This window comes from Lates calcarifer, linkage group LG4 (assembly GCF_001640805.2).
Source record: "Lates calcarifer isolate ASB-BC8 linkage group LG4, TLL_Latcal_v3, whole genome shotgun sequence".
Taxonomy (NCBI): Eukaryota; Metazoa; Chordata; class Actinopteri; family Centropomidae; genus Lates; species Lates calcarifer.
The window spans coordinates 11,199,368-11,221,584 of NC_066836.1; the positions used below are offsets into that span (position 1 = coordinate 11,199,368).

The 22,217-nt window shown below is 43.4% G+C and overlaps 2 protein-coding genes across 2 annotated transcripts in view; one reads left to right on the forward strand and one right to left on the reverse strand.

Moving 5' to 3' along the window:
* Positions 1 to 1,565: 1,565 nt before the first annotated feature.
* Positions 1,566 to 8,009, forward strand: mep1bb (meprin A subunit beta b). The gene is made up of 14 exons (XM_018676517.2): positions 1,566 to 1,728; positions 1,833 to 1,851; positions 1,951 to 2,001; positions 2,102 to 2,145; positions 2,276 to 2,354; positions 2,840 to 2,957; positions 3,109 to 3,287; positions 3,927 to 4,145; positions 4,348 to 4,500; positions 5,192 to 5,407; positions 5,511 to 5,978; positions 6,092 to 6,271; positions 6,531 to 6,696; positions 7,461 to 8,009. Exons 1-14 carry the CDS (start codon positions 1,654 to 1,656, stop codon positions 7,681 to 7,683), a joined length of 2,190 nt encoding a protein of 729 aa, XP_018532033.1. The 5' UTR covers positions 1,566 to 1,653; the 3' UTR covers positions 7,684 to 8,009.
* A 17-nt stretch (positions 8,010 to 8,026) lies between these two features.
* The window catches only part of phlpp1 (PH domain and leucine rich repeat protein phosphatase 1), a 110,567-nt gene continuing 96,376 nt past the window's right edge, over positions 8,027 to 22,217 (reverse strand). The window contains exons 4-17 of the mRNA XM_018676515.2: positions 22,058 to 22,206; positions 18,496 to 18,642; positions 16,913 to 17,140; positions 15,444 to 15,646; positions 14,997 to 15,057; positions 14,403 to 14,498; positions 13,638 to 13,793; positions 13,088 to 13,288; positions 12,399 to 12,561; positions 12,186 to 12,316; positions 11,832 to 11,945; positions 11,151 to 11,345; positions 10,800 to 11,028; positions 8,027 to 10,707 (exon numbers count right to left, since the gene is read on the reverse strand). Of these exons, the coding sequence (XP_018532031.1) occupies positions 9,388 to 10,707; positions 10,800 to 11,028; positions 11,151 to 11,345; positions 11,832 to 11,945; positions 12,186 to 12,316; positions 12,399 to 12,561; positions 13,088 to 13,288; positions 13,638 to 13,793; positions 14,403 to 14,498; positions 14,997 to 15,057; positions 15,444 to 15,646; positions 16,913 to 17,140; positions 18,496 to 18,642; positions 22,058 to 22,206 (3,393 nt within the window). The 3' untranslated portion in view covers positions 8,027 to 9,387. The remainder of the gene's footprint in view (positions 10,708 to 10,799; positions 11,029 to 11,150; positions 11,346 to 11,831; positions 11,946 to 12,185; positions 12,317 to 12,398; positions 12,562 to 13,087; positions 13,289 to 13,637; positions 13,794 to 14,402; positions 14,499 to 14,996; positions 15,058 to 15,443; positions 15,647 to 16,912; positions 17,141 to 18,495; positions 18,643 to 22,057; positions 22,207 to 22,217) is intronic.

Consider the following 22,217-nt stretch of genomic DNA (forward strand, 5'->3'; position numbering starts at 1 on the left):
TTCAGGACAGTACATATATAACACTAAATCAAAACTGAGCAGATTGTGTTGTTTATGGAAGCATCCAAAACCAGCCAAGCCAACATCATTCACACACAGATCTGCCTTTCTCCTGGTTCAACCTGTGTCCCCAATGGCAAGAAAAATTACAGCAGCATCAAATTAGTAGTTCAGATGTAAGATGTGCACCATCTACAGTTAAGGAGAGTAATAACTTGTTTGCATCATCTTGTGGGCTCTGTGTGGGTTTCCTTATGGTGATTAGATGAACTAGAAACTTTCAATATCCTGTGGATGTAAATGTGCTTCTCTGTTTGTTTAGCCCTGTGATAAACTAGCAATCTGCCCAGGGCGCGCCCCAGTGCATGCTGGGATCATTCGTAGTTTTCAACTGACTTAATTGAACCCAAATAGGTGATTGATGAATGGATATTTATTCTCTAGGATTAGACAAATTACAGCAATGTTAGCATATTGGCAATATTCCTAAAACCAACATGGGCCCAGAACAAGGGCTTAGTTTTACTACCTCTAAATTTTCAAAGCATCAATGGAAACAGTATTACTTTAAGGCTGAAGGTTGAATGTAGTGCAGCTACAGAAACACAAAGAACCATGTTGTGTGGATCCACGACTATATCACAGCATATACAGTATATAGACAATAGTTAAAAAATAAATAAATAGAAGCATTTCTCTGTGTAGGTGGCTGTCAATATGCTTCTTTGTTCAATTGTTGGATTCTGGAGTCAGTACAGTGGGTGTGGGTGACTGTTTTGATGGAATCTTTTTGTATTTCTCAGAGGGTTTATGAGCACAAGACCATCCTATTCTGTCTTCCCATTCAACAATCAGTGTGGCACAGAGCAGTGCTGACAAATAATGAACATACAGCACGTATGATATTTGCTGTACTGTCATAAATTCTTTTTAAAGCTGGAGTCGTCACCAATCTTTTACTATGATAGTGTTTTGTGAGTAGAAACCAAGTAGAAACATCACAGCAGTCACTTTTGAAATGTCCATTAAGTGTTGCAGTGAGGAAGGCAATGGTTTTCTACAGTATGACAAGGGTAAACTAAACATCAGCTTGTAATGAGCATTGAACTGCTTGTATGAATAGTAAGAATAATACAGAACTGTCCAAATTAAGCAGAAGGCCACATTTACCTTTATTAAATGTTAAATTACACTGAAAAAACTGTCTTAAGAAAATGCTTTGATTTATTCTGAGTTTAATAAAAGAAAATACAAACCATCACTGTTACTGATAAAAACAAAACTTTAAGAATTTGTGAAATTAAAATGTATTTGACAATGTTAAATTTGCTTGTTGGATGTAAAACCCGGCTATAGTACATTACTACCTTTTTATGTGTTTGTAAGTGTCCTGCATGTCTGTTGTGCTGCCCCCTGGCTTACTGTTTCACTGCACCTAATCTTCAAATGTGTAAAGATTTGTTAGCAGATAGCCAAGTAGATTGAGGGTGTTGTATAACTCAGACCCTTTACAGCGCTGTAAATTATCAACTTCTGATCACATGTATTTTATTTTAGTGACTGCAATGACTCTTTAACTTCTGCTTTCTGAGTCTCTTGTCAGAGCTCAGTACCTGTCACTTAATTGTCCCACACAAAGGGACATTTTAGGACATGGAGGGAAGAAAACCTACAAGCTTACTTGCTCTTCAAATTGTTTGCCTCCTTTGTGCCACTACCCTTTGTTTGGTGAGAAATTGGTTTAGTTTTTTAAGTTACTGTCGTATGATAACTAGAAACTTGATTAGAATACATTTGCATAATTAACTTTATTTTAATTCTTTCTTGTTCAGCCCACAGCAAAAGTATTAGGTAAGTAACTTTTTTGAAGAAAGCAACTCTCAAGTTAAAGTTTAAGCATCTTCAGCTTTACTTTCTTCAACTTTTTTTTTACCTCTTCTACTTTAACAGACTATGACGTGGATGGCGGACGGGACCTTGACATTTTTGACATCAATGAAGGTATGCAGGCAGAGGTAGAAAAAGACACATTTCCTCCTTATGTGTCCACATTTTTATTCAACAACCATCGTAAACCAGCTTTCTTTATGCGTCTTCACAGAGGCAGGACTGGATCTTGTAGAGGGGGACATTGTGCTCGATGAGGTATGTGAATTTAACTTAATTTTATTAATTCATAATTTTCCCCAGCATAGATGAATTTTTCAAGCACAGCTTAACCTTGACTCTTTTATGTTGTTCCTATCTTTGTGATTGCTTTTATCGACCGATGCAGAGGCAGTCTCGGAATTCTATAATAGGGGATGAGTATAGGTGGCCAAAGACGATCCCATACTACATGGAAGATGACTTAGGTAACTGTGAGCATGTGAACATGTGAACCTAAATGCTATTTAAGTTCACCATAAGAAATGTTTCTCCATGTACATTGTAAATATGTACAGTAAAAGTAAAGCATTAGATATTTCCTTTTTTGGTCTAAAACCAATGCTTTATGGTCATTTCCATTTAGCTATATTTGCTAAAAATGAGGGTGTGAAAGCATAGCAAAAGCATGACAACATACTGCTAATTTTGTAACCTGCTGGAAACATGTTTTTTCCAGTATTGTATATCATATTGCATGACCTTAAAAATATTTTTAGAGTCCATGATTTATGCAAACAACTGAGTGTACACTGAGGTGGTGAGTCATGTATCAACCTTATGGGAGTGGATGTAATCATGGGCTTTAACAGGCTTAAGTAATTCAACAGAGGTCTTCTATGAATGTATACTGGACTATAGTGAATCTTAAAAGGGAATTGGAAAGACATGTTTTTTCAAATCTTCTCTGCAGAGATCAATGCAAAAGGTGTGATTCTGAAGGCCTTTGAACAATATCGCCTCAAGACCTGTATTGAATTCAAGCCTTGGAGCGGAGAAGCAAACTACATTTCCATTTTTAAAGGTGGTGGGTAAGGAAGAAAGAGTCTTTATTCCTTTGTGGTCTATTTAGATGGCAAGATAAGCTATGCTCTGTATTTTATCAGTACGGCAAAAGTCCCTTTGAGAAGACATTGTGAATTTCTACGTGATGTTCATAAAAGCCTTATTTTCCTCCATAAGTTGTTTCTCCTCTGTGGGAAACCGACGAGTTGGGAAGCAGAGACTGTCCATAGGGAGAAACTGTGACCGCATCGCCACCATCGAACACGAGTTCCTTCACGCCCTGGGTTTCTGGCACGAGCAGTCCAGGGCAGACCGTGATGATTACGTCAGAATCATGTGGGACCGCATCTCGGAGGGTACTGAACCTCTCACAGCTAAATCAATTTAAACTCATGCTCCCACGTATAACTTATCTCTTTATGACTTGCCTGCTCCATGATTTGCATTTGTTTATAGGTTTATGATTACAGTTTTGTCAGACTGAGGGGTATCTTCCATGTTACATTTATACAGGTAAATTTGCATTGTAATGATACAGAAAAATCACTTCAGTCCACACAGTGTTCAAGAGGTTTCCTGTGTAGAAAACCTCATGCAATCTTTGATTTATTGCTTATGTGATAACCATGTGCTTGTGTTGTTTTCCTGGCTGCAAAATCTTGACAAGATAAGCAAAAGGCTTTATCAACACATTCAGAAATGACACACTGTGGACTTGACCTTTGCACATCAAATTATCATTAAATCATTTATTATATGATTTAGGAATAATATTTCATTAAAGTACAGAGTACTTTGATATGTCAGCAAACTTTTTCCAAGGCTTTAAACACATGTTAGCTGATGATAAGCAACTTTTATAAGACCCTAAAAATAAAAAAAATAAAAATAAAAATAATAATAATAAATACATTTCCTACATTTGGAGAGCAGAATAAGACACTGTGATGATAAATTAAACTGCACTGGTGCCTTCATTTATGTTTGATCTACAGGTAAAGAGCACAACTTTAACACCTACAATGACACCACCTCCAGCTCGCTGGGCGTCCCCTACGACTACGGTTCCATGATGCACTACAGCAAAAATGCCTTTCGCAACGGCACCGAGCCCACCATTGTCACCAAGATAACCGCTTTCAGTGATGTCATCGGCCAGCGCATGGAGTTCAGTGACAGCGACCTGCTCAAGCTGCACCGCCTCTACAACTGCAGTAAGAGTCAACAACACCAAAGTTGTATTTTAGTGTGGGTTTACCTTGAACCACTACTGCCGGCCGTTTAATTCTAATTAATAATGTTGAAGTGGAAATATGTGAGTAAGCAAAAAAAATCTTTTTACTGTGTAATTGATTGGTTTATGGCAGTTTAAAGTCCCTCACCTGTGTGTATGTGTGATTATGAAATGTCCTCCAGCCCAGGGCTCCACATTCCTGGACTCGTGTGACTTTGAAAGGGAGAACATCTGCGGTATGATCCAGGGACAAGGGGACAAGGCGGACTGGGACAGGGTTTCCAAAGCTGCTGGAGGGCCTGACACAGACTACTCCAACATGGGCAAATGCGCTGGTGAGAGTTACCTTGAAGGGGATATGCATGACATGCGGCGCAGATACATACATGCATTAAAGGATAGGTTCACAAAACAAGACTCACGTGCCTGTGTACACACTGAAGAAGTTTTCAGTTACAGCACTTGTTCCTCCTCCTCATACTAACATTGGAAAAAATCCCTCTTTAATGCGAAAAAATGGATGTGACAGTTTTCTTGAAGTTCAACAACAGCTAATATGAAGTTTCAGCAGTCTGTGCTAGACAAATCAAGTTGTATCATTTAAAATTATGGTCTTAGTATGAAACTCCCTCCATCATAGGTATTATTATCCCACCACTATAGCTCAGCAACACTGCCCAGCAAAACACAAAGATGGAATTTCATCCTAAAAGACCTTAATTTTGGAAGATACCCACTTGATTTGTCTGACTTAGACAGATGAAGGTTCACTGAACACTGATCTTTAAAATACATTTTAAAACAAGGACTATGGATTTTGCTTCCTCTCTCTTACATTAAATTCACACAAGGAGGGGATCTTTTCAAAGCCAGTGTGGACAGGAATAACAATTACAATGAGCCTTGGAAAAAAAAGTAAACCTATCTTTAATCATTAAGATATGATAGACTGGAGTGCTGCGCAAAGTGCATTAAAATAATGTGTAGATGTTGCCGTTATTAATCAAGCAACATTTGGATCTTTAGGCTCAGGATACTTCATGCACTTCAGCACTGGCACAGCCAACAATGGGGATACAGCTCTGCTTGAAAGCAGGCTCCTTTACCCCAAAAGAGGCTACCAATGTCTGCAGTTCTTCTACTACAACAGCGCCGGCCCCGGTGACACACTGAAGATCTTTGTCCGAGAGTACAACAAAGCTAACCCCAACGGAGCACTGCGCTTTATAAAGACCATAGATGGTGGGTATAAGTACATCTTATTACTGCTCAAAATTTGCTGTTAGCAGTGTTCTGGTAAAATGTTCAATAACTTCTCTGTTTTTTACCTCCCGTGCTGTAACAGCGTCTCCTCAGGAGCTGTGGCAGCTGCACCACGTGAGTCTGGACGTCACAACAAAATTCCGCGTCGTCTTTCAAGGGACAAAGGTGGGCCCTGGGCCTTCGACGGGGGGACTGTCACTGGATGACATCAACCTCTCTGAGACCACCTGCCCGGAGTTTATATGGCGTGTGAAGAACTTCAGTAATGTTATGGAAAACACCCCGACAAACACAGCTATCTACAGCCCCCCATTCACTTCTAAGGAGGGTTACACTTTCCAAATGGGGCTGTACCCCAGTGGAAAGGAAGGCTACCCTGGGGAGCTGTCAGCCTATGCTCATCTGGTGGCCCGTGAGGGAGACACGGGGCAGAAATGGCCCTGCCCCTGGAAACAGATGACCATGATGCTGATGGACCAGCACCCACACATCCAAAAGCGCATGTCGAACCAGCGCAGCGTAACCACTGACCCCAACATGAAGGCAACAGGTGCAGCTGCTCTCAGTGTCAAAAAGATTCAGTCTAATTATTATTCACCTAAAAACAAATATTTTTTTTTGCTGAAATACAATATTTATAAAACCTTTCAACCTTTTAAATAGGCTCTGACGTATTCTTCTGGGATGACCCTCGCAAGGTGGGCGTTGAAGTCACAGACACAGATGGGTCCAGGTATTTCAGGGGGCCGGGCGCCGGAACTCCGGTTTATCTCACCCACCTCAGAGCCAAGAGCAGGGATTTTATCAAGGGAGGAGACGCCATCTTTCTACTAACAATGGAGGGTAAAAGCACCGAAAAACAAATGGAGTGTCTCACAGAGACAGCAAACCATATACACAGTGAAACCACATCCGACTTTATATCAATTATTTATCTGTTAAAACTCTACATACTCATCTCTCCCACCCATGTAAACAACATTTGTAGGATCATATGTATGGTTACATCCATGATTCACATACCCATTTGTCAGAAAAACATTGCCTGTTCATTTCATGTTCATCAATGCTCCTCCACTTAACCGCTCTCTCACCTCCGCAGATGTGTCTCATCTGACCGTGACCCAGCCTCTGCCCTCCACAACCGTACCACCTGTCACCTCCTCCTCACCCTCTAATGTCACCACTGCACCCTCTGACCTCTGCCTCAACGTGCAGTGTCTGAATGATGGGGTCTGTGTGATGGATGAAGGGAAAGCCGTTTGCAGGTGAGCTCTTTTTGACTTCATCATTCCTGTGTGATACTATTATTAAAAGGATAATCTGACACTTTGGGAAAAACTGGTTGTCTTGAGAGCTGAATGAAAAGACTGGTTCTATTCTCCTGTATGAAAAATGTGAAGCTAGTGCTAGCAGCTAGCTAACGGTCAGTTTAACCAGTGGTCTATAACACACTAGAACACAGAAGTAAGCAGATGTAAGATCACTAATTAACATGTTAGATGCTGTTTGTTTAAACCTTACAAAAAAGACTGTGTAGCACAAGTTAAAACAACACACTGTGGTTTTACTATGTTTCTTGGCAGGGTGTAGTTATTTTTTGTTACCTTTGGACTGAGCTAAGCTGGCTGTTGCCCCATTTTTCCAGTCTCTGTGCTAAGCTAATCTTACCACCTCCTGTTACTAGCTTCATATCAATCTTACTCTTGACAAGAAAGCAAATAAGCATATTTCCCAAAATGTCTGTTTTCTGTTCCTCTTCAAATCAATTAAATACATATTTGAAAAAAAAGTGGTTTTCCCAGTGGTTATATCAAATATTTAATTATAGCTTCAAAACTTCATCTTTATGAATCCTTATATAAGCAAGTAAACCATTTTTCACTCTCATCTTAACCCACTAGGCCAAGTTCCTCTTGTATTTACCTTCCACCAATTTTCCATCAGCTTCAATACTTGCTCTGTATGAGTGCTGGGAATACCTAAAAGTCTGATTCCTGTCGCTCGCTCTCTGTTTTTCTCTGCTCTCCAGGTGTGCGGTAGGTGATGACTGGTGGTACTACGGGGAGAGCTGTCAGTACAAGGGCAACGCCATGGATAAAACCACCCTCGCGCTCGCCTCCTCGCTGTCTGTACTGGGAGTCATGCTGGTGGTTACAGTGGTCAGTGTCATCTGTGTGAAGAAAAAGTATAAGAAACACAGCGGTGACAACAGTGTCGTCATGGCAAACATGCATATCACAGAGAAACTGTAGTGGGAACTTTCCAAGAACAACTTTGTAAACAGAAGAAAACAGCAAAAAAAATAAGACTTAAAGTACAATCAATCAATATATTTCATCTGAATGTTCATGCTTAGTATCTTTTAGAGCAGGCATTGGATTTATAGATTTACCTCCAGCACTCAAAGGTAAGCAATTCCATATTATAGATCATAGATATCAGATTGCCCCCTTCTGGTCATTCAATATAAAAACTCTACAGCAATGTGACGATATTATTGTTATATTAAATTATTTTTGAAAACAAAGTTTTATAAGAATTTGAACTGCACAAAAATAAAGCTAATTATTAAAAACAAGTCCCAGACAGGATGACTTATATTCACAAATTTAAAATTTATTATACCAAAGACAGGAACATTTGTGTTGTCTCTTTTTCATGTGGATATATTTGTTTGTATTACTGAACTTGACACAGTCATGCCGGTGATAACAGTTACTGTAGGAGGGAGGTGGGACTAATATTACCTGTGGGTGTCCATGTATGTATGTGTGTGTGTGTGTGTGTGTGTGTGTGTGTGTGTGTGTGTGAGAGAGAGAGAGAGAGTATGTGAGTGCATGCAAGTGTGAATGCAAAGATCTGTCTATTAGTGTTCATTAGATACAGTGATGTTATATTGCATGGAATGTTGGGGTTTCAGACCTGCAGTTGCACATAAACATTTGTGTAGGTGTGTGTGTGTGTGTGTGTGTGTGTGTGCGCGTGCGTGTGCATGGGTGTATGTGTGTGTGTCATATTTGTGGGTTTACCTTGTAAGATTGGGTGGGGGGTGGGTGACACCTCCATAACAGCTAACACTTGGTGAACCACACATCCTCCCCACCATTAAAACTTTCACCGACATACAGGTACGCAGTTCCTTTAAAAGCATCAGTATACAACATTTCTCTTATATACAATCATTGGAAAAAAAAAATCACCATTTCTCTCAGAGAAGATTAGTAAAAGTGACTGAGTCACCATAAAGAGTATGCAACTCCTAGGAGTTAGTATTTCAAATTTCTACAAAAAATTTCTATGCCATTTTACAGGCCAAGAGCCATGATTTACTGAAGAAATACAGTATTTTAAGTGCCCTATCTACAACAGCTAAGTGTGGCATTAATAGTGTACCATTCAACATAGTTCACTGATAATAAAAAGATTATGTGACTCTGTTTTTAAAAAGTTCTTTCAGCAACATCTCTGCTTTCACATTAAAAGATATGGTAAGTTCTTACAAAACAAACAAAGAAACCATGGAATTGTTATCCATATTAACAAGTGTTGTGGCGAGCTAATGCTATTGCAAAGAGACTAGTGTTGATTACATACTCAGCTGGTTGTCTAATGTAAAAACGTTCCACAGTCTGTGAGAAGGGCACGACCATGGACACCAGGAGCTGGGTCCACAGGCTTTTTCAAAAGGGTTGAGTATCATTAAAGGGCTCATTTGCTTGTTTTAATCTATGAGTTGCTTGGGTAGAAACAGGTGGAACAGTTACAGTGCATGGTTCTCCAAACATGAGGCTGTGTAGAGCTGGAAGGCTTTCATGTGCGTTTTACAGCCTCTTGAGGAAACTTGTTTGTGACTCGTTTAATTGGGGAAAAAAATCAGAGCGGTTCAGGGTCGACATCGGGTTCTGTGCATGCTGCCGCCGGGAGGGAAATGAGGCTGTAGTTGGCGGTGTCGCTGTTCAGAGAGGGGTGTCGTAGTAGTCTGTGGGCTGGTCGGTCCCAGGTGGCTTCTGCTGTTTCTGCTGATGCTGCTTCATGATTTCCTTCACCTCCTCTTCCAGCTCGGGGGGGATGATGAACTGGTCGTCTGGGTCGGGCTGGGCCGGAGCCGTGAAGTAGCCCCCGGATTTCTTCGAGGGAGCGTCGGCAGCCACTTCGATGAGGTTGTGGCTCTTTTCCTGGCGTGCCACTGACCCATTAATTCTCCTTTTGCCTGCAAGCTTTCCTCCATCCCCGCCTCCTGCTCCAACTCCCTGCCACGACTCGTCCCTCTCCAGCCCGTTCTCGGCCTCCCCGAGGCTCATGTCGATCCCTTCCTCCAGGGGCTCTGGTGTGCATGGTGGTGGAGGTGGTGGGGGAAGAGTCAGTAGGGTTCGATCTTGGCTTGTTGATGAGGGCAGTGACATTTGGGGTGACGAAGAGGAGGAGGACTCCGCTTTGAGGCAGTGGACGTCTGCCTCTACTTCCACACGGCTCCCATTAGAGAAGACGCCGGCGATGGGCTCCTCGTCCTCGCTGTCCAGCCCGTTGTCGGACAGGGCGCTGGAGAAAGTGGCACTGGACAGCTGCCTCTGGAAGGAACTCGCTAAGCAGGCAGGATGGAGGGCGCAGCAGCTGCGGGCAGAGGGCAGCTCTGAACCTGGGAACAGGTACTGACAGGGCTGGTTGGTTGCGTGGGCCTGCTGGTGCTGTAAGGACAGCGGGTGGGCCTGGTGGTGCAGGTGGAGGTGAGGGTGGTGGGGCTGATCATGCAGCAGCACCAAGGAGCTCTGCGGCGGTTCGTCGGATGAGGCCGTGGAGCCCACCTCGCTGCTCATCTCGCTGGTGCTGATCTCGCTGCTGATTTCGCTGCAGGAGGAAGGGGGCACTGGGAGGGAGCCGTCCGAGGGCCGCTCCTTGATGGCAGAGGACGACGGGGGATAGGGGCCCAGGCCTGGGCTGGGAGGCGGCTGGGGAGGCTCGGAGCAGCAGCAGGAGCAGCAGTCTTCACTCACGCTGAGCTGGACCACTACAGCGCTAAGGCTGTCTGTGCAACCGTATCCCTGCGCCAGCGTGCACAGCTTCTTAGCAGCAGCCAGGCCGTCTGGGACGTTTCGAACAGCCTCCACAGCCTCAGTGGGAGACACAGCATCCCATAATCCCCGGCTGCCCAGAATGAAGAACTCATCCTGGGGGCTGAGAGTGACTGTCTGCACATAGGGACAAGGGATGACAGATGGATAAAGGAAGGAGTAGCCCATGATCCGCGTCGAATCGGTCACGCCGTTCACCTTGTTGTCCTGTGGAAAAGAGTATAAACATCAATACAGTGCTTACATTAACACACTCCACATTGATTTTTCCTTTGGTGGCTTGTTTCAAGGATCTTTACCTCGGTGATGATAGCCCTGTGCTGCCGGATCCTGCGGTATTCATCCTCCAGCCCCACGTTGTGAAGCAAGGACAGGGACAGTGGCTTCCCATCACGGCACAGGATGGCCTGGCACTTGCCCACGTTCGCAGCTGTGAGGGTGAAGCAGCCGCCGGGGTCGGTGGGGTCGTGGCGAATGTGGCACAGAGCAGCCGAGCCACCCAGCTTCTGACCCGCCGTCCCGAGTTTCCTGCACAGAGAAGAGAGAGAGAGAGAGAGAGAGAGAGACAGGATGTGCAGATTATTGTTTTTGTTGCAGAAAGCATGAATTTGAAATAGATGTTCAAAATGACCACCAAGCCCATGGCGTACCTTTGCATGACGAGGAAGGTGTTGGTCATGTAGTCCTCTTCGCTTTTGGTCTTGTGCAGTTCTTCAGCCAACACGTCGTTCATCGTGCACTGCAAAAGGTAGGGTACTTCCACATTCCTGTCCCCGTCGAACACGCCGTACAGCGCTTCGCGACTCCCGCAAAAGCTGTTCACCGAGAGGGCCGCAACGCACAGTCTGACAAGAAAAGGACGGACAGAAGACAGCTGTGACATCATGCATTCATGCGCTCTGTTCAGAAACAATGAGGGCTTCAAGGACACAATAACTCCACCGTTCACATATTGATCATCCTACTCTACACTAATAACCTTGGAGACAATGCTTTCTATGATTCATCTGTCTGTACCGCAGAACCACCACCATCACCACTTGCCTTCTGAACGTCGCTTATGTGTGTGGAAAGATGTGTAAAATTGCTCCATCTTCAGCTCGTAAGATAAAGTGTTGAATTGGCAATTTGGCCCGTGCAGAGGTGTTTTGGCATGTGAGCATGTACGATTCATGTTTTCAATAAGCAACCGCTTCAATATTCCCTTCTTTTGAGTCATCTGGCTTTTTAACAGTGCCCATTCTCAAGAGGTTTGGATTAGTGAGGCTTTGCTGGACGAGTGTGATGGCGGGTGTTTTTTTTTTTTCCATCAATGTCTGAACTGAACTCACTTGTTCTTGACGCCCGAGGCCTCCGTGTAACCATGGCTCCATACAGCAGGCCCACCAGATGCCTCATTCGACGAGAAGGTTGGAGGCGGATCAATGCGGAAGCAGCGAATGTTACTGGAAAACAACAAAACATGACAAAGATCAAATAAACGGTATCATTGCGAGGCATAGAGATGCACAAATCCCTGGGAGGATTCTATTCTGGCTATTTCCAAAAGACATAGACTACATGTATAAGTAAATATTATACAAGAAAATGAAAAACTCAAATACACCACATGCAAAATACACATGCGACCAGAATCCAGAGGTGATGCTTAAAACACAAAGACCTACAGAGAAATAATGACATACTTGAGCTGCTCAAGGGTCTTGTGGTCTAGATTGAGGCGAGGGTTTCCGGTCAGGTCCAGCTCTTGAAGCTTGGGTGGCAGATTCTCCGGGAGAGTGATCTCGCTCAGCTCATTGCAGCTCAGATCCACACACTGACGACAGAGGGAAAAGATGTCAATGTTCACACAAACGCGTACGCACCACGAGCTTAATGCGCCTCTGTTACTGGCTTACTTTCATCTCCATCAGCTGCATGACCTCGGGAAAGACCTCGATGGCGTTGGAGTGGGCGATGAGCGTGTGCATTCGCCGGCAGTTCATGATGGTGGTGGGCACAGTCTTCAGCATGTTTCCGCTCAGGTCAACCTCCTCCAGCTCCTCCAACTTGGCCATTTTACTGAAGGGTGTGACAAAGCAACAGGTAAGCGATAAGACAGAAAACTTGACGGTACAAGCTCTCAGTCATGTGACCCTTGCCTTACATGTCTGCTGGTTTGCAATCTTTCATATTTTTTTCTGAACTCTCAATATTTCTTTAATCTCAAGGGAATTCCTAGTTAAATAAAGGTAAAAGAATAACTAAATAAAGAGCTGTTAATGCTAATGTGGGCTATGTAATGACAGCAAAAACAAACATTTAGCTCCTTTAAACATTTGCTGCTTCTGCCATTTTAAATGAGGATGTTCACTGCATCTCTTTGACTCCCAGGTTCACTTTTTCACAAATTGTGACTTGCGTTTTTCCTTATTTTCTGACATTTTGTAGATGAGGTGATTAATATAAATGTTTAATAAAAGAAAAAAAAAAAGCAGATCATTAACAATGATGAAAATAATTGCTGCTCCCATCGAGGTGTTAAATGTGGGTGAGCAGGGGCGAAGATTAAACAGTCAGACTGGAGTGTAAAATGTGACCTCTTTACCTGGCTGGGAAGGTCTGGAGATGGTTGTAGGCCATGTGCAGAACTCGAAGGTGCGAATGGCCCGTCAGCATGGGCACGCACTTGTCTGTCAGCCGGTTATTGGTGAGGTAGAGCTCCTGCAGGATGCTGTGACTCTCCTCCGACAGGCTGGAAGGTGGAAGGTGCTCCAGCTTGTTGGCCGACACATTCACGCATCTTAAGCTGAATGTAAAAAAAAGTACAGACTTACTTTTTTGTTTTTTTCGAAGACATGAAAAATTGAGATGAGGCGCTTTAATTACAAACTTCTGCATGAATTCCTACTTCTGTGATGCCCCATTAAAACACCCCCCACTCTCATCCTTGTAGTGGCTGGTTGTGTTTTATTTGCCTGTCATCCTCGCCCTTGAGTATCTTGCCTGCCCTCGATTAAAAATTCCTTTTCATCATTTCCGTCCTTCATCTTCATGCACACCTGCAACCCCCCCCCCCATGCTTAACCCTCTTGTCTGATGTTGGGTGCATTATCTGATGAAAACGCAAATTACTTCCAGCTGATGATTAATGCTACCTGTCAGATTTGAGAAACAGGTTGCAGGGCAGCTCCACCAGTTGATTGTGTTGTACGTCCAAAACCTCCAGCAGAGGGCGCTCCACCCTTTCAGGCAGCTTCTGCAACTGGTTATGTCCTGCACTCAGCTTCCTCAGACTGTTGCTGCATAACAACCTGCAGCATGAAGAATATACAGACGGTTGAGTCAGAACCACAACATCAAAAATGAACACATGGACGTATTTGAACTTACAGTGGTGTAGTATCGACAGACAGATAGATAGTCAGATAGATAGATGACGTAGCTGGTGACACATTACGCTGAACTGTAACTGAAGTCGGCTGAAATATTCATGGAAATGAGGAGAGTGCAGCAGGAGGATGGGGGCGAGGATGAGGATGTGAAAATAGAAAATAGCAGCGCCTCTAGTGGAGCCCGCAGCTGAAATTCATCATTCTGACACTTACTGGGTAAAAAATAAATCTGCAGACAGTGAGGGGACCAGAGGATGAGAGGAAGAGGAAGAGAAAGAGGGGGAAAAATGAAAAGATAGAGAGAGAGAGAAGAGGAGGAAGTGCCCCGCATCCGAGCTGACCTTCTAAAGGGGCTATATAAAGAGGAAGAGAATGGACTGAGTGCTGCGGAGGTTACGGGCTATCTGTGTGATTTATGCAGCCCCATGGGGGGATAGATGACTGGCCGGCAAAAGGGCAGGGAGGGAGAGTGATGGCGCACTGTACTCCGCTTATGGGACATGTTCGCCGAGCGAGAGAGAGACTCACCGCGCCGGGAGCTCTGCGATGAGGTTGTGGCTCACGTCCAGAACTTCCAGTTTCTTTGCTTCGCACAGCCAGTCTGGCAAGGACTCCATATGGTTCCTACAGAGGGAGAGAGAGTGATGATGATGATAAATTATGTGCAGTTTGTAAAGTGAGACAATATAATGCTCTGGGGTACTGCATGTATTTGAATTCCTGCAATCCAGTCACAACTCTCAACAGATTATTTGAAGTGAACAGCCTCTCAAGGCCAAAGTGGGAAAAGAAATTTCAGCACTTGAAATTAAAGCACAGTACTCTCTCCATGACCTTTTTACTGACCACAAAGATGCTAAGCACAGAAGCTTATCTTTAATCTTAACAATCAAAAGTCATGTCAAAGGTCAGGGCTGATAGAGTTCACATTTCACCACGCTTTCAAAGATCCCCTTATTGTGTATTTAAGTCATGAAAAATTTCTCACTTTCACTGCTCTTGTGTCCTTGCAGGACACAGAGGATGTACTGTAAATAAACCACATTTTCAAAATAGTTTTTCCAGTTACTGCTGCACTCCTCTTTTTGTGTGCATGCACTGTACTGTTGGGATTTTTCTCACCTCGAGACATCCATGTAACTGAGATTGGAGGGCACGGGACTGACATCCAGTTGTCGTAGCTCTGTGGGGAGAAATCCAAACACATTAACCTACAGCAAGGACAGACGCGGCCTATTACAAAGGCAGGTAGATGGAAAATGGAGGAGAGTGTGTTTGGTGGTGGGGTGGCGATGGTGATGACAAGTTAGAGAGGGATGATAGAGAGAGACAATGAGACTGCGGTGGCGACAAGAAAATTGGATGCATGTGGAGAGAGGAGCGTGGGGTGAAATGGTTATAAAAGGAAAAGAAAATGAGTGACATCTGTGAGGGGAGTTATACATGAAAGGTTCAGAGAGGAGGGATTTGTAGATTTCAGTTTAGAAACAGGTAAGATGGTGGTGGGACCTGTCATTTCTAACCAGACTCTCTTGCAGAGAACATGACATCCCATCTGGCAAAACCTACCATTGTTGGAGGCGTAGATGCCTTTGAGCAAGCAGCCCTTGGCCTTGAGGCCGGCGATGCGGTTCCTCTCGCAGTGAAGCACCTCCAGTCTGGGGAAGACTGAGGCATCCAGGTCCGTCAGCCTGTTGTCCCTAACATCCAGCTGGGTCACGTGCCTCAGCAGGTCAGGCTCATCTGGCACCATGCTGGAGATTTTATTCAACCTGACAGAGGGAGCAGGGGAGGAGGCAAAGGTTCAACTCCAATTGGATCAGGTTGAACTGCACAGGCTGTGGCCTTTCTTGTAAGGCAGGGAACATGCCTTGGGTGATTGCTGATATATTGCGCAGCTGCTTGAGTTCTGGTTAGCTTTCTGTTGCTCGGACAATACCATATATGGCAAAAACTGATAAGATATAAAATACATATTATTCTACTCCATAAACAAATACCAGAATTTGACTTTCCAAATTCAGATTAAAGCAAAAGACAACTGTAACTAGAAATAATGCAGTTGTGAATAAAAACAGACTTTGGAATGGGGACATTTTGAAATAAAAACTACTACTCTTTATCTTTATCAAAACTGCTACTATATAAGGAAGCAGGATGAAATAATACTGAGCCATTTCACTATTTCATGATTATATTTTTTTATTTATTTTTATGGTTTTAGAATGTCTTATGTAGTTAATATTATTCACTTGTGGTCCTCATACAATGTTCCACCAGACTTACACCTACTGACTTGATTAAAGCTGCAACTAGCAGTTGATTATTTTCATTTTTGATTAATCTGTTTGTTTGTTGTTTTTTTTTTTTTCAATTAAACTATTAGGGGTTAATGTGTTTTACAATTTTCCAAATTCCAGGATGGCTTCTTCAAATTGAATACTTAGTCCAACAAGTGGTCCAAAACTCAATGATATCAAATCTAAAATGTCACTGAACAGAGAACAGCAGCGAATCCTCACAACTGAGAGGCTTATAACAGCAAATGTTTGGCATTTCTTCGCAACAACTGACTATCAGTTCATTGACTGAACTGTTTTAGCACTCTGTTAAGAAAGTTTTATCTTTTAAGAAACAAAATAAGAAAAAACTCATCAGAGATACCAAGTGATCTTTGCCCCAAACAGGCAAGAAGTGCTAGAAAATGTATTCAATGACCCTGTTTAAGCAAAGTCAGAGGGAGTGAAGCATTAACTGGAAAATACTGCAAGTCACTCCGGCTCTGTGCATCTTCAAACAATGGGAAGACACCTGATGGAGCGACTACAGGCAAATGATCTCCTGATTCCGTGCTGTTTGGCCGACTGCTAGTGTTTTTGTTTCTATCATTAGTGGGATAACATGTGTCAGTGAGTGCAGTGCTTGGGACAAGCATGACTAGGGATTTAATGCGATGCTTGTTCTTGACAAAGCTGTCAAAGATGGATGATAAAACCCCTATCGTAATCACAGCTTTTTATATTTGTATCTGCCTGTACCTTAAATCGATGTGTTTGACTCGGAGCAGTCTGAAATTCTGCAGGATGAGTGTTTCTAGGTTGTTTCCGGCCATGCACAGCTTCTCCATGGAGGCCAAACGCTCCAGCACCTGGGGAACGTGGCTGAACTGATTGAAAGAAAGGCCTAAGTAACTCAGCCTCTGGAGGGAACCCAGCTCATTGGGCAGCTCATCAAGACTGTTGCCATCCAACAGGAACGTCTGCAAACTGAGAGTGGAACATGAGATTAGAGGATTGACTTCATTATATGGAACAGGTGATAGGCAATGATTTTTCTTTATTTGCACAGATAGTGTAGCTCAGGATCAATGACACTGGACTGAGTGGGGCTTGTTTAAGCATTTTAGAATTCAAAATCACTACACTTAATATCCAGCAGATGGCAGTAGCATCATAAATGCCCTACTGGCCACTTCAGGAATTTACAGGCATGCCAGATCATTCCAGCAGATTAACTTCTCATCTAGCCTTGTTCAACCTACATACCTATGTATTTATTTTCAAATGTAGTTTCAGTTTGAAGGACATATCCTCTCTTAGCTGTCAGTACTTACAAAGCTAAATTATAGAGCAATGCAGTATCAGTATTCAGTAAAGGGGCAAATTGGACTGACATAATGACACATGAATTATCAAGTTTAAGGCTCTTATTTAATTAACATTTTAAATATATTTTTTTAACATTTTGCTGACACTCCTTTTTAGAGTGAGTAATAGGGCTTTTCCACAGGCAAGGGGGCTGATACTGGCACTTAACCAAAACTTTAAATGTTCTTAGCGTTCCCATGAGGAAACACTCATGGTATTCAGCCAGCAAAATCAGCTTTGTTCCATTCTCTTGAAAATGTTGGCCTAGAACTAAGAATTCAGCAATTTTTGTGAGGGCAGAATAACACTGTCACCAAGTAAATCTAATGTTGTTTTCATATTATTCAGCCACTAGAACTGACATAATTCATAAATTTAAAAAAAAATGACTTGAGTGAATTATTTCACGCATCAACCAGAAAATAAATAGGCCATGACTCAGGTAAAATGTCACAGGAAAGCACCAGAGATGTTCACTGCAAGTCGTGTTGTTATTTGATCACGTGCTGAAACCAGTTATTGTTTGCTCACATGCTGAAACCAGCAAAGCACTCTGTGGTGGCTGTTACGCCATGTGCTTGTTGCTAAGTAACATTTGACTGTGTAAACTTTTGACACTCAAACAACCAAAAATGCAGCCGGTCTGTGAAAAGATTCAGTGGTTTCCCAGCCCTGAGATCATCACAGTGGAAGCACTGGTCCCATGTCAGCAGTAAAACCCTGCCACTAAAGTGAAAGAGCTGAAGAATCACCAGAACCATGAGCTGCCAATAGCAGGGAGAGGTAAGGTAAACACCAAAAACAAACTCAGCGATTCAATAACGAACAAAGGAAGAGCAGCTAAGGTGTATTTAGAATAGAAGTACAACATAGCTGAACTTAACATTCAGGTGTATTCAGCCTCTTGCAACATAAATACTGTGTAATCACAGTTCAAATCAGGTCTGCATCAACAACTTCCCGCTGTTACTTACTTGGTCATAGCTCCAACAGAGCTGGGGACTGAGGCCAGGTAGTTACAGCTGAGGTTGACCTCCGTCAGGGTGGGGATGTCACAGATGGCCAGGGGGAACTGACCGAGATGGTTGTTGGACAGGTTGAGGCTCCGCAGACGAGAAAACCTGCAACGGGAAACAGAAAATAATTAACAGCAACTGAGACAGAGGTGAAGAGAAGAGAAGAGAAGAGAAGAGAAGAGAAGAGAAGAGAAGAGAGTGTGAGCGAGTGATTGGAGATGTAGTTGTATCTTGTCAACATGAATATTGCAAGACAGTAGAAGATGTTCATAAATATTTTAATGAATATATTCACAGGCAGTGTAGCACAGTATAGCTTACACTGAATTTGTTTAGGTGAAAAGCACACAGATTCAGCACACCCATAAACCAAGCCTTCCTTAGCAGTAGGACTACACCTTCAGATTTGATTGTTGAGCCAACAACACTGACATCTGTTGTTGTGTTGTTCGTTCAAACACCGATGACCGGTGGCATTTGGCGTGGTGTCCTATGGCATACCGGCGACCTTCAGAAGGGTTAGCCCCTCGGGGGGGTGGGAGAGGGGGAGACATGGGAACAATGCAGGGCAGGGGAAAAGACTGTCCTCTGTCTTTATTTATCCATCTACACACATATAGACACACACACACCCATGCAACCTGCTATCACCTATCATGTGCACATAGATAGAGCGGCTATGGCGGGCCGGAGATTGGCGGCGCGCCATATTAGCACCGTGAGTCGGAGCAGCTGCTTAAACTGGCACTGCTGGCACGGCGTCAGATTTTCCTCCCTATGTACACACACACATATGCACGCACACACACACAAGCAGTATATCATGGCGATGTAGAAAAAGGTAACCGAGAAGTCAGGGCTATTGATTAGGGGTGGCTAAGTAATTCCAGCTGAGGGTGACTCCTGTAGGCAGCGGGTGGGGGGGTGGGGTGGGAAAATGTCATTCCACCATTAAATCAACCTCTGCATTCTGCTGAGTAATGCTCATACCCCCTCCTCAGACTCTCTCCTCCTGTGTCATGCCCTGTCATTCTGTCCTATCATGCTCTTCTTACTTCTTTCCTTGTGTTTTTAAAGCTGCACTAATCATTTTTAACAGAGAACTATCCCTACACTTGCAGTTGGACCTACGGGTGGATGAAAACACAACAACAAATGAAAGTGAATGCTGCTAAATTACAAAAAATTAGCAACTGTTTGATAACATGTTTGCCTTAACAACTGGTGATAATATGTTATTGTTCACAGCTGCACTGTCTCTAAGCTGCCGAAAGACAGGTAATGTATGTTTTTTTATTACATTTTAGAGATCACTTCAGTTCTATTGAGCCTTTTAGCCTCTTTTACCTCATTGTTTTGGTGCTCTGGCCCATAACTGCACTGTCGTCGATATTGGCTCTAGCAGCTTTAAAAACCTCCAACATTTCAGCTAAAGTTAACAAGTAGCTGATGAACATAGCAGCAAGCATAAGAGCAATTAGCAGCTAAAAAGCTGGATATTTTTCTCAGGAGCTGGTGAAGAGCAAACAAAACATACAGGGATATTCATTAGTTGAGTAAAAACACAACTCTAATTGAAAGCTAATCGCTCTGAACATGCTGAATATCTAATCAACAACTGCTTGCTAACACTTTGACCATATCAACTTCTTAAGGTAGTAATAGGTCAGTGCTGTTTTTAGCTTCTTCTGCTGCCTTAAAGGGGCAAAAAAAACACATTTGATGCAACTTTAATCCTTTCACTTGGCCTTAAATGCCCCCTTTCATTTCCAATTTTGTCTTTCAGCCATTATTCTGACCTCTCTCTCCCTTCCCTCTCTTCATTTCCATAACTTTTATGTCCTTTGCAACTCGCCAAGCCATCATACATATGTAAATAAACAGGCCGAAGATTCAATCATATGCATGGAACGTCAGCCATTACCCCCAGTGAGTGGTGACCTCTGTCTCGGAGTGAGATGCGTGCTGGGAAGGCAGTCCCATGCCAGAGGAAAGAGCTAGTATCCCAGACAACTGATTATGCATATCTGATTGGCAATTCACCCACCAGTTAGTATTTGGCCAGACAGAAGAGAGAGGGAAGGGGAAAGGCATGTGGCAGGTTGGCGCATTCCATTGCTTTTGGAAAAATACAAAGCACTATGACCCCACGTTAGATGTTGGTGAAAGCCAGTGTTTATACTGAAACAAAAACAAACCCCCTCACACAACTGTCCACACCAAAACACATAAACCCACATTCATAGAGGCTGCACAGAGAGTATTATTGTTTGTGACTCTAGCCTCTCTTGACTTCAGTCTCTCAGAGGCAAAAGTGGGTACTCAAGTAACTCCACTGCATGTTTCGACATGTCAAAATCCCTCTATTTTCAGCTAACTATTCATCTCTTTCTCATTACTGACCTCTTTTTCCCTCATGCTGGGTCAAATGCGGATGAGCCTACTTAGGGTTTGGCAGAGCTAAATGCATGTTATCTGGCTTGACCAGCAGGGGAGCTGTGCATCACTTGCTCAGATTAAAAAAAAAAAAACTAGTTGTTTCCCTCACATCATCTTCTTTTTAACACCAGTCATTATCCAGAGGATTAAAAAAATGATGATGAAAGAGCATCAGAAAATCCTGACCTCCTACTCATTCATAGTTTCAGGGAAATCAGGGAGGACACCCAAGCATGCAAGAAAAACATGCACACTAACACACGCACACATTCATGTACATAAAACCATCTTAAGAAGAAAAAAAGATCGAATGCCATATTGTATCAAGACTTTGTATGCGCTGACCCCAAATTGGTAGCCTGCAGCCACTTTTTCTGTTGCACACAAGCAAGCAACTCTCTCTCCCTCACACACATACACACACACCAAAACACATACTGAGGCATCAGATTCCCACAATTCATTCAGTTAAAAGGTAAAAATCTTTTGCCAGTAATCTTCAGAGAGAGATGCTGTGACAGTCGCGCATGTGTGCCAGGGTGTGCATGAATGCAAGGTCACGCAATACGTCTTGGATGTGGGCTTTAATCTGGGACCATGATAAGCATGCAGCAGATGGTGCCCACAGAGAGAGAGAGTGAGGGAGGCCGGGGACATTAAAAGCTTCCCTGCAGATGCATCTACCCTTCTGGGCTTCGGGCTCATTAGGCCTGGCCTGATACAACTCGGCCCTGGCCAGCCTCTCTGGTTGCCGTGTGCCAATGGCCATGGTCCTAGACTGCTCATATCGATGGCTTGCAAATTGCAGGCAAAAACTAAAAGCTCTCCAAACCAGCCAGCCATTACCTGCTGTGTCCGACGAAGCCTTGCCGTGTTTCTCGTCTTTCCCCTCCTTGTACACCAGCCCAGCACTGTATCTCGTTGTGGCCAAATTATGCTAAACCTTCTCAAGTCCTATCTTGCCTGCACTGTCTCCTCGAACACCTGTAACACCTCCTTAAGTCCCTTTTCTCTTTTCTTATTTCCCACTTCACACTTTAGCCTCAGGTGTGTTTACTGTAGTTTTACGATGGCACTGTACCTCTGCAGCTGCTGCAGCCGCTGGTCTGCAGGCAGGAAGTTGTGTTTGAGGTTGAGGTGGGTGAGGTCGTGGCTGTAGAAGAGGTTGGGAGGGAGCTGCTCCAGGCTGCAGCAGGACAGATCTACAGAGTTGATTCTCTGGGACACCATCTAGATGGAGG

Excerpts from the sequence above, each read along its gene's own strand:
- mep1bb (XM_018676517.2), top strand. The coding sequence starts at position 1,654 with ATGGAGGGAAGAAAACCTACAAGCTTACTTGCTCTTCAAATTGTTTGC. Across the intron at positions 2,355-2,839 it reads CTACATGGAAGATGACTTAG|AGATCAATGCAAAAGGTGTG; the intron begins GTAACTGTGAGC and ends TCTTCTCTGCAG. Across the intron at positions 5,979-6,091 it reads CCCCAACATGAAGGCAACAG|GCTCTGACGTATTCTTCTGG; the intron begins GTGCAGCTGCTC and ends CCTTTTAAATAG.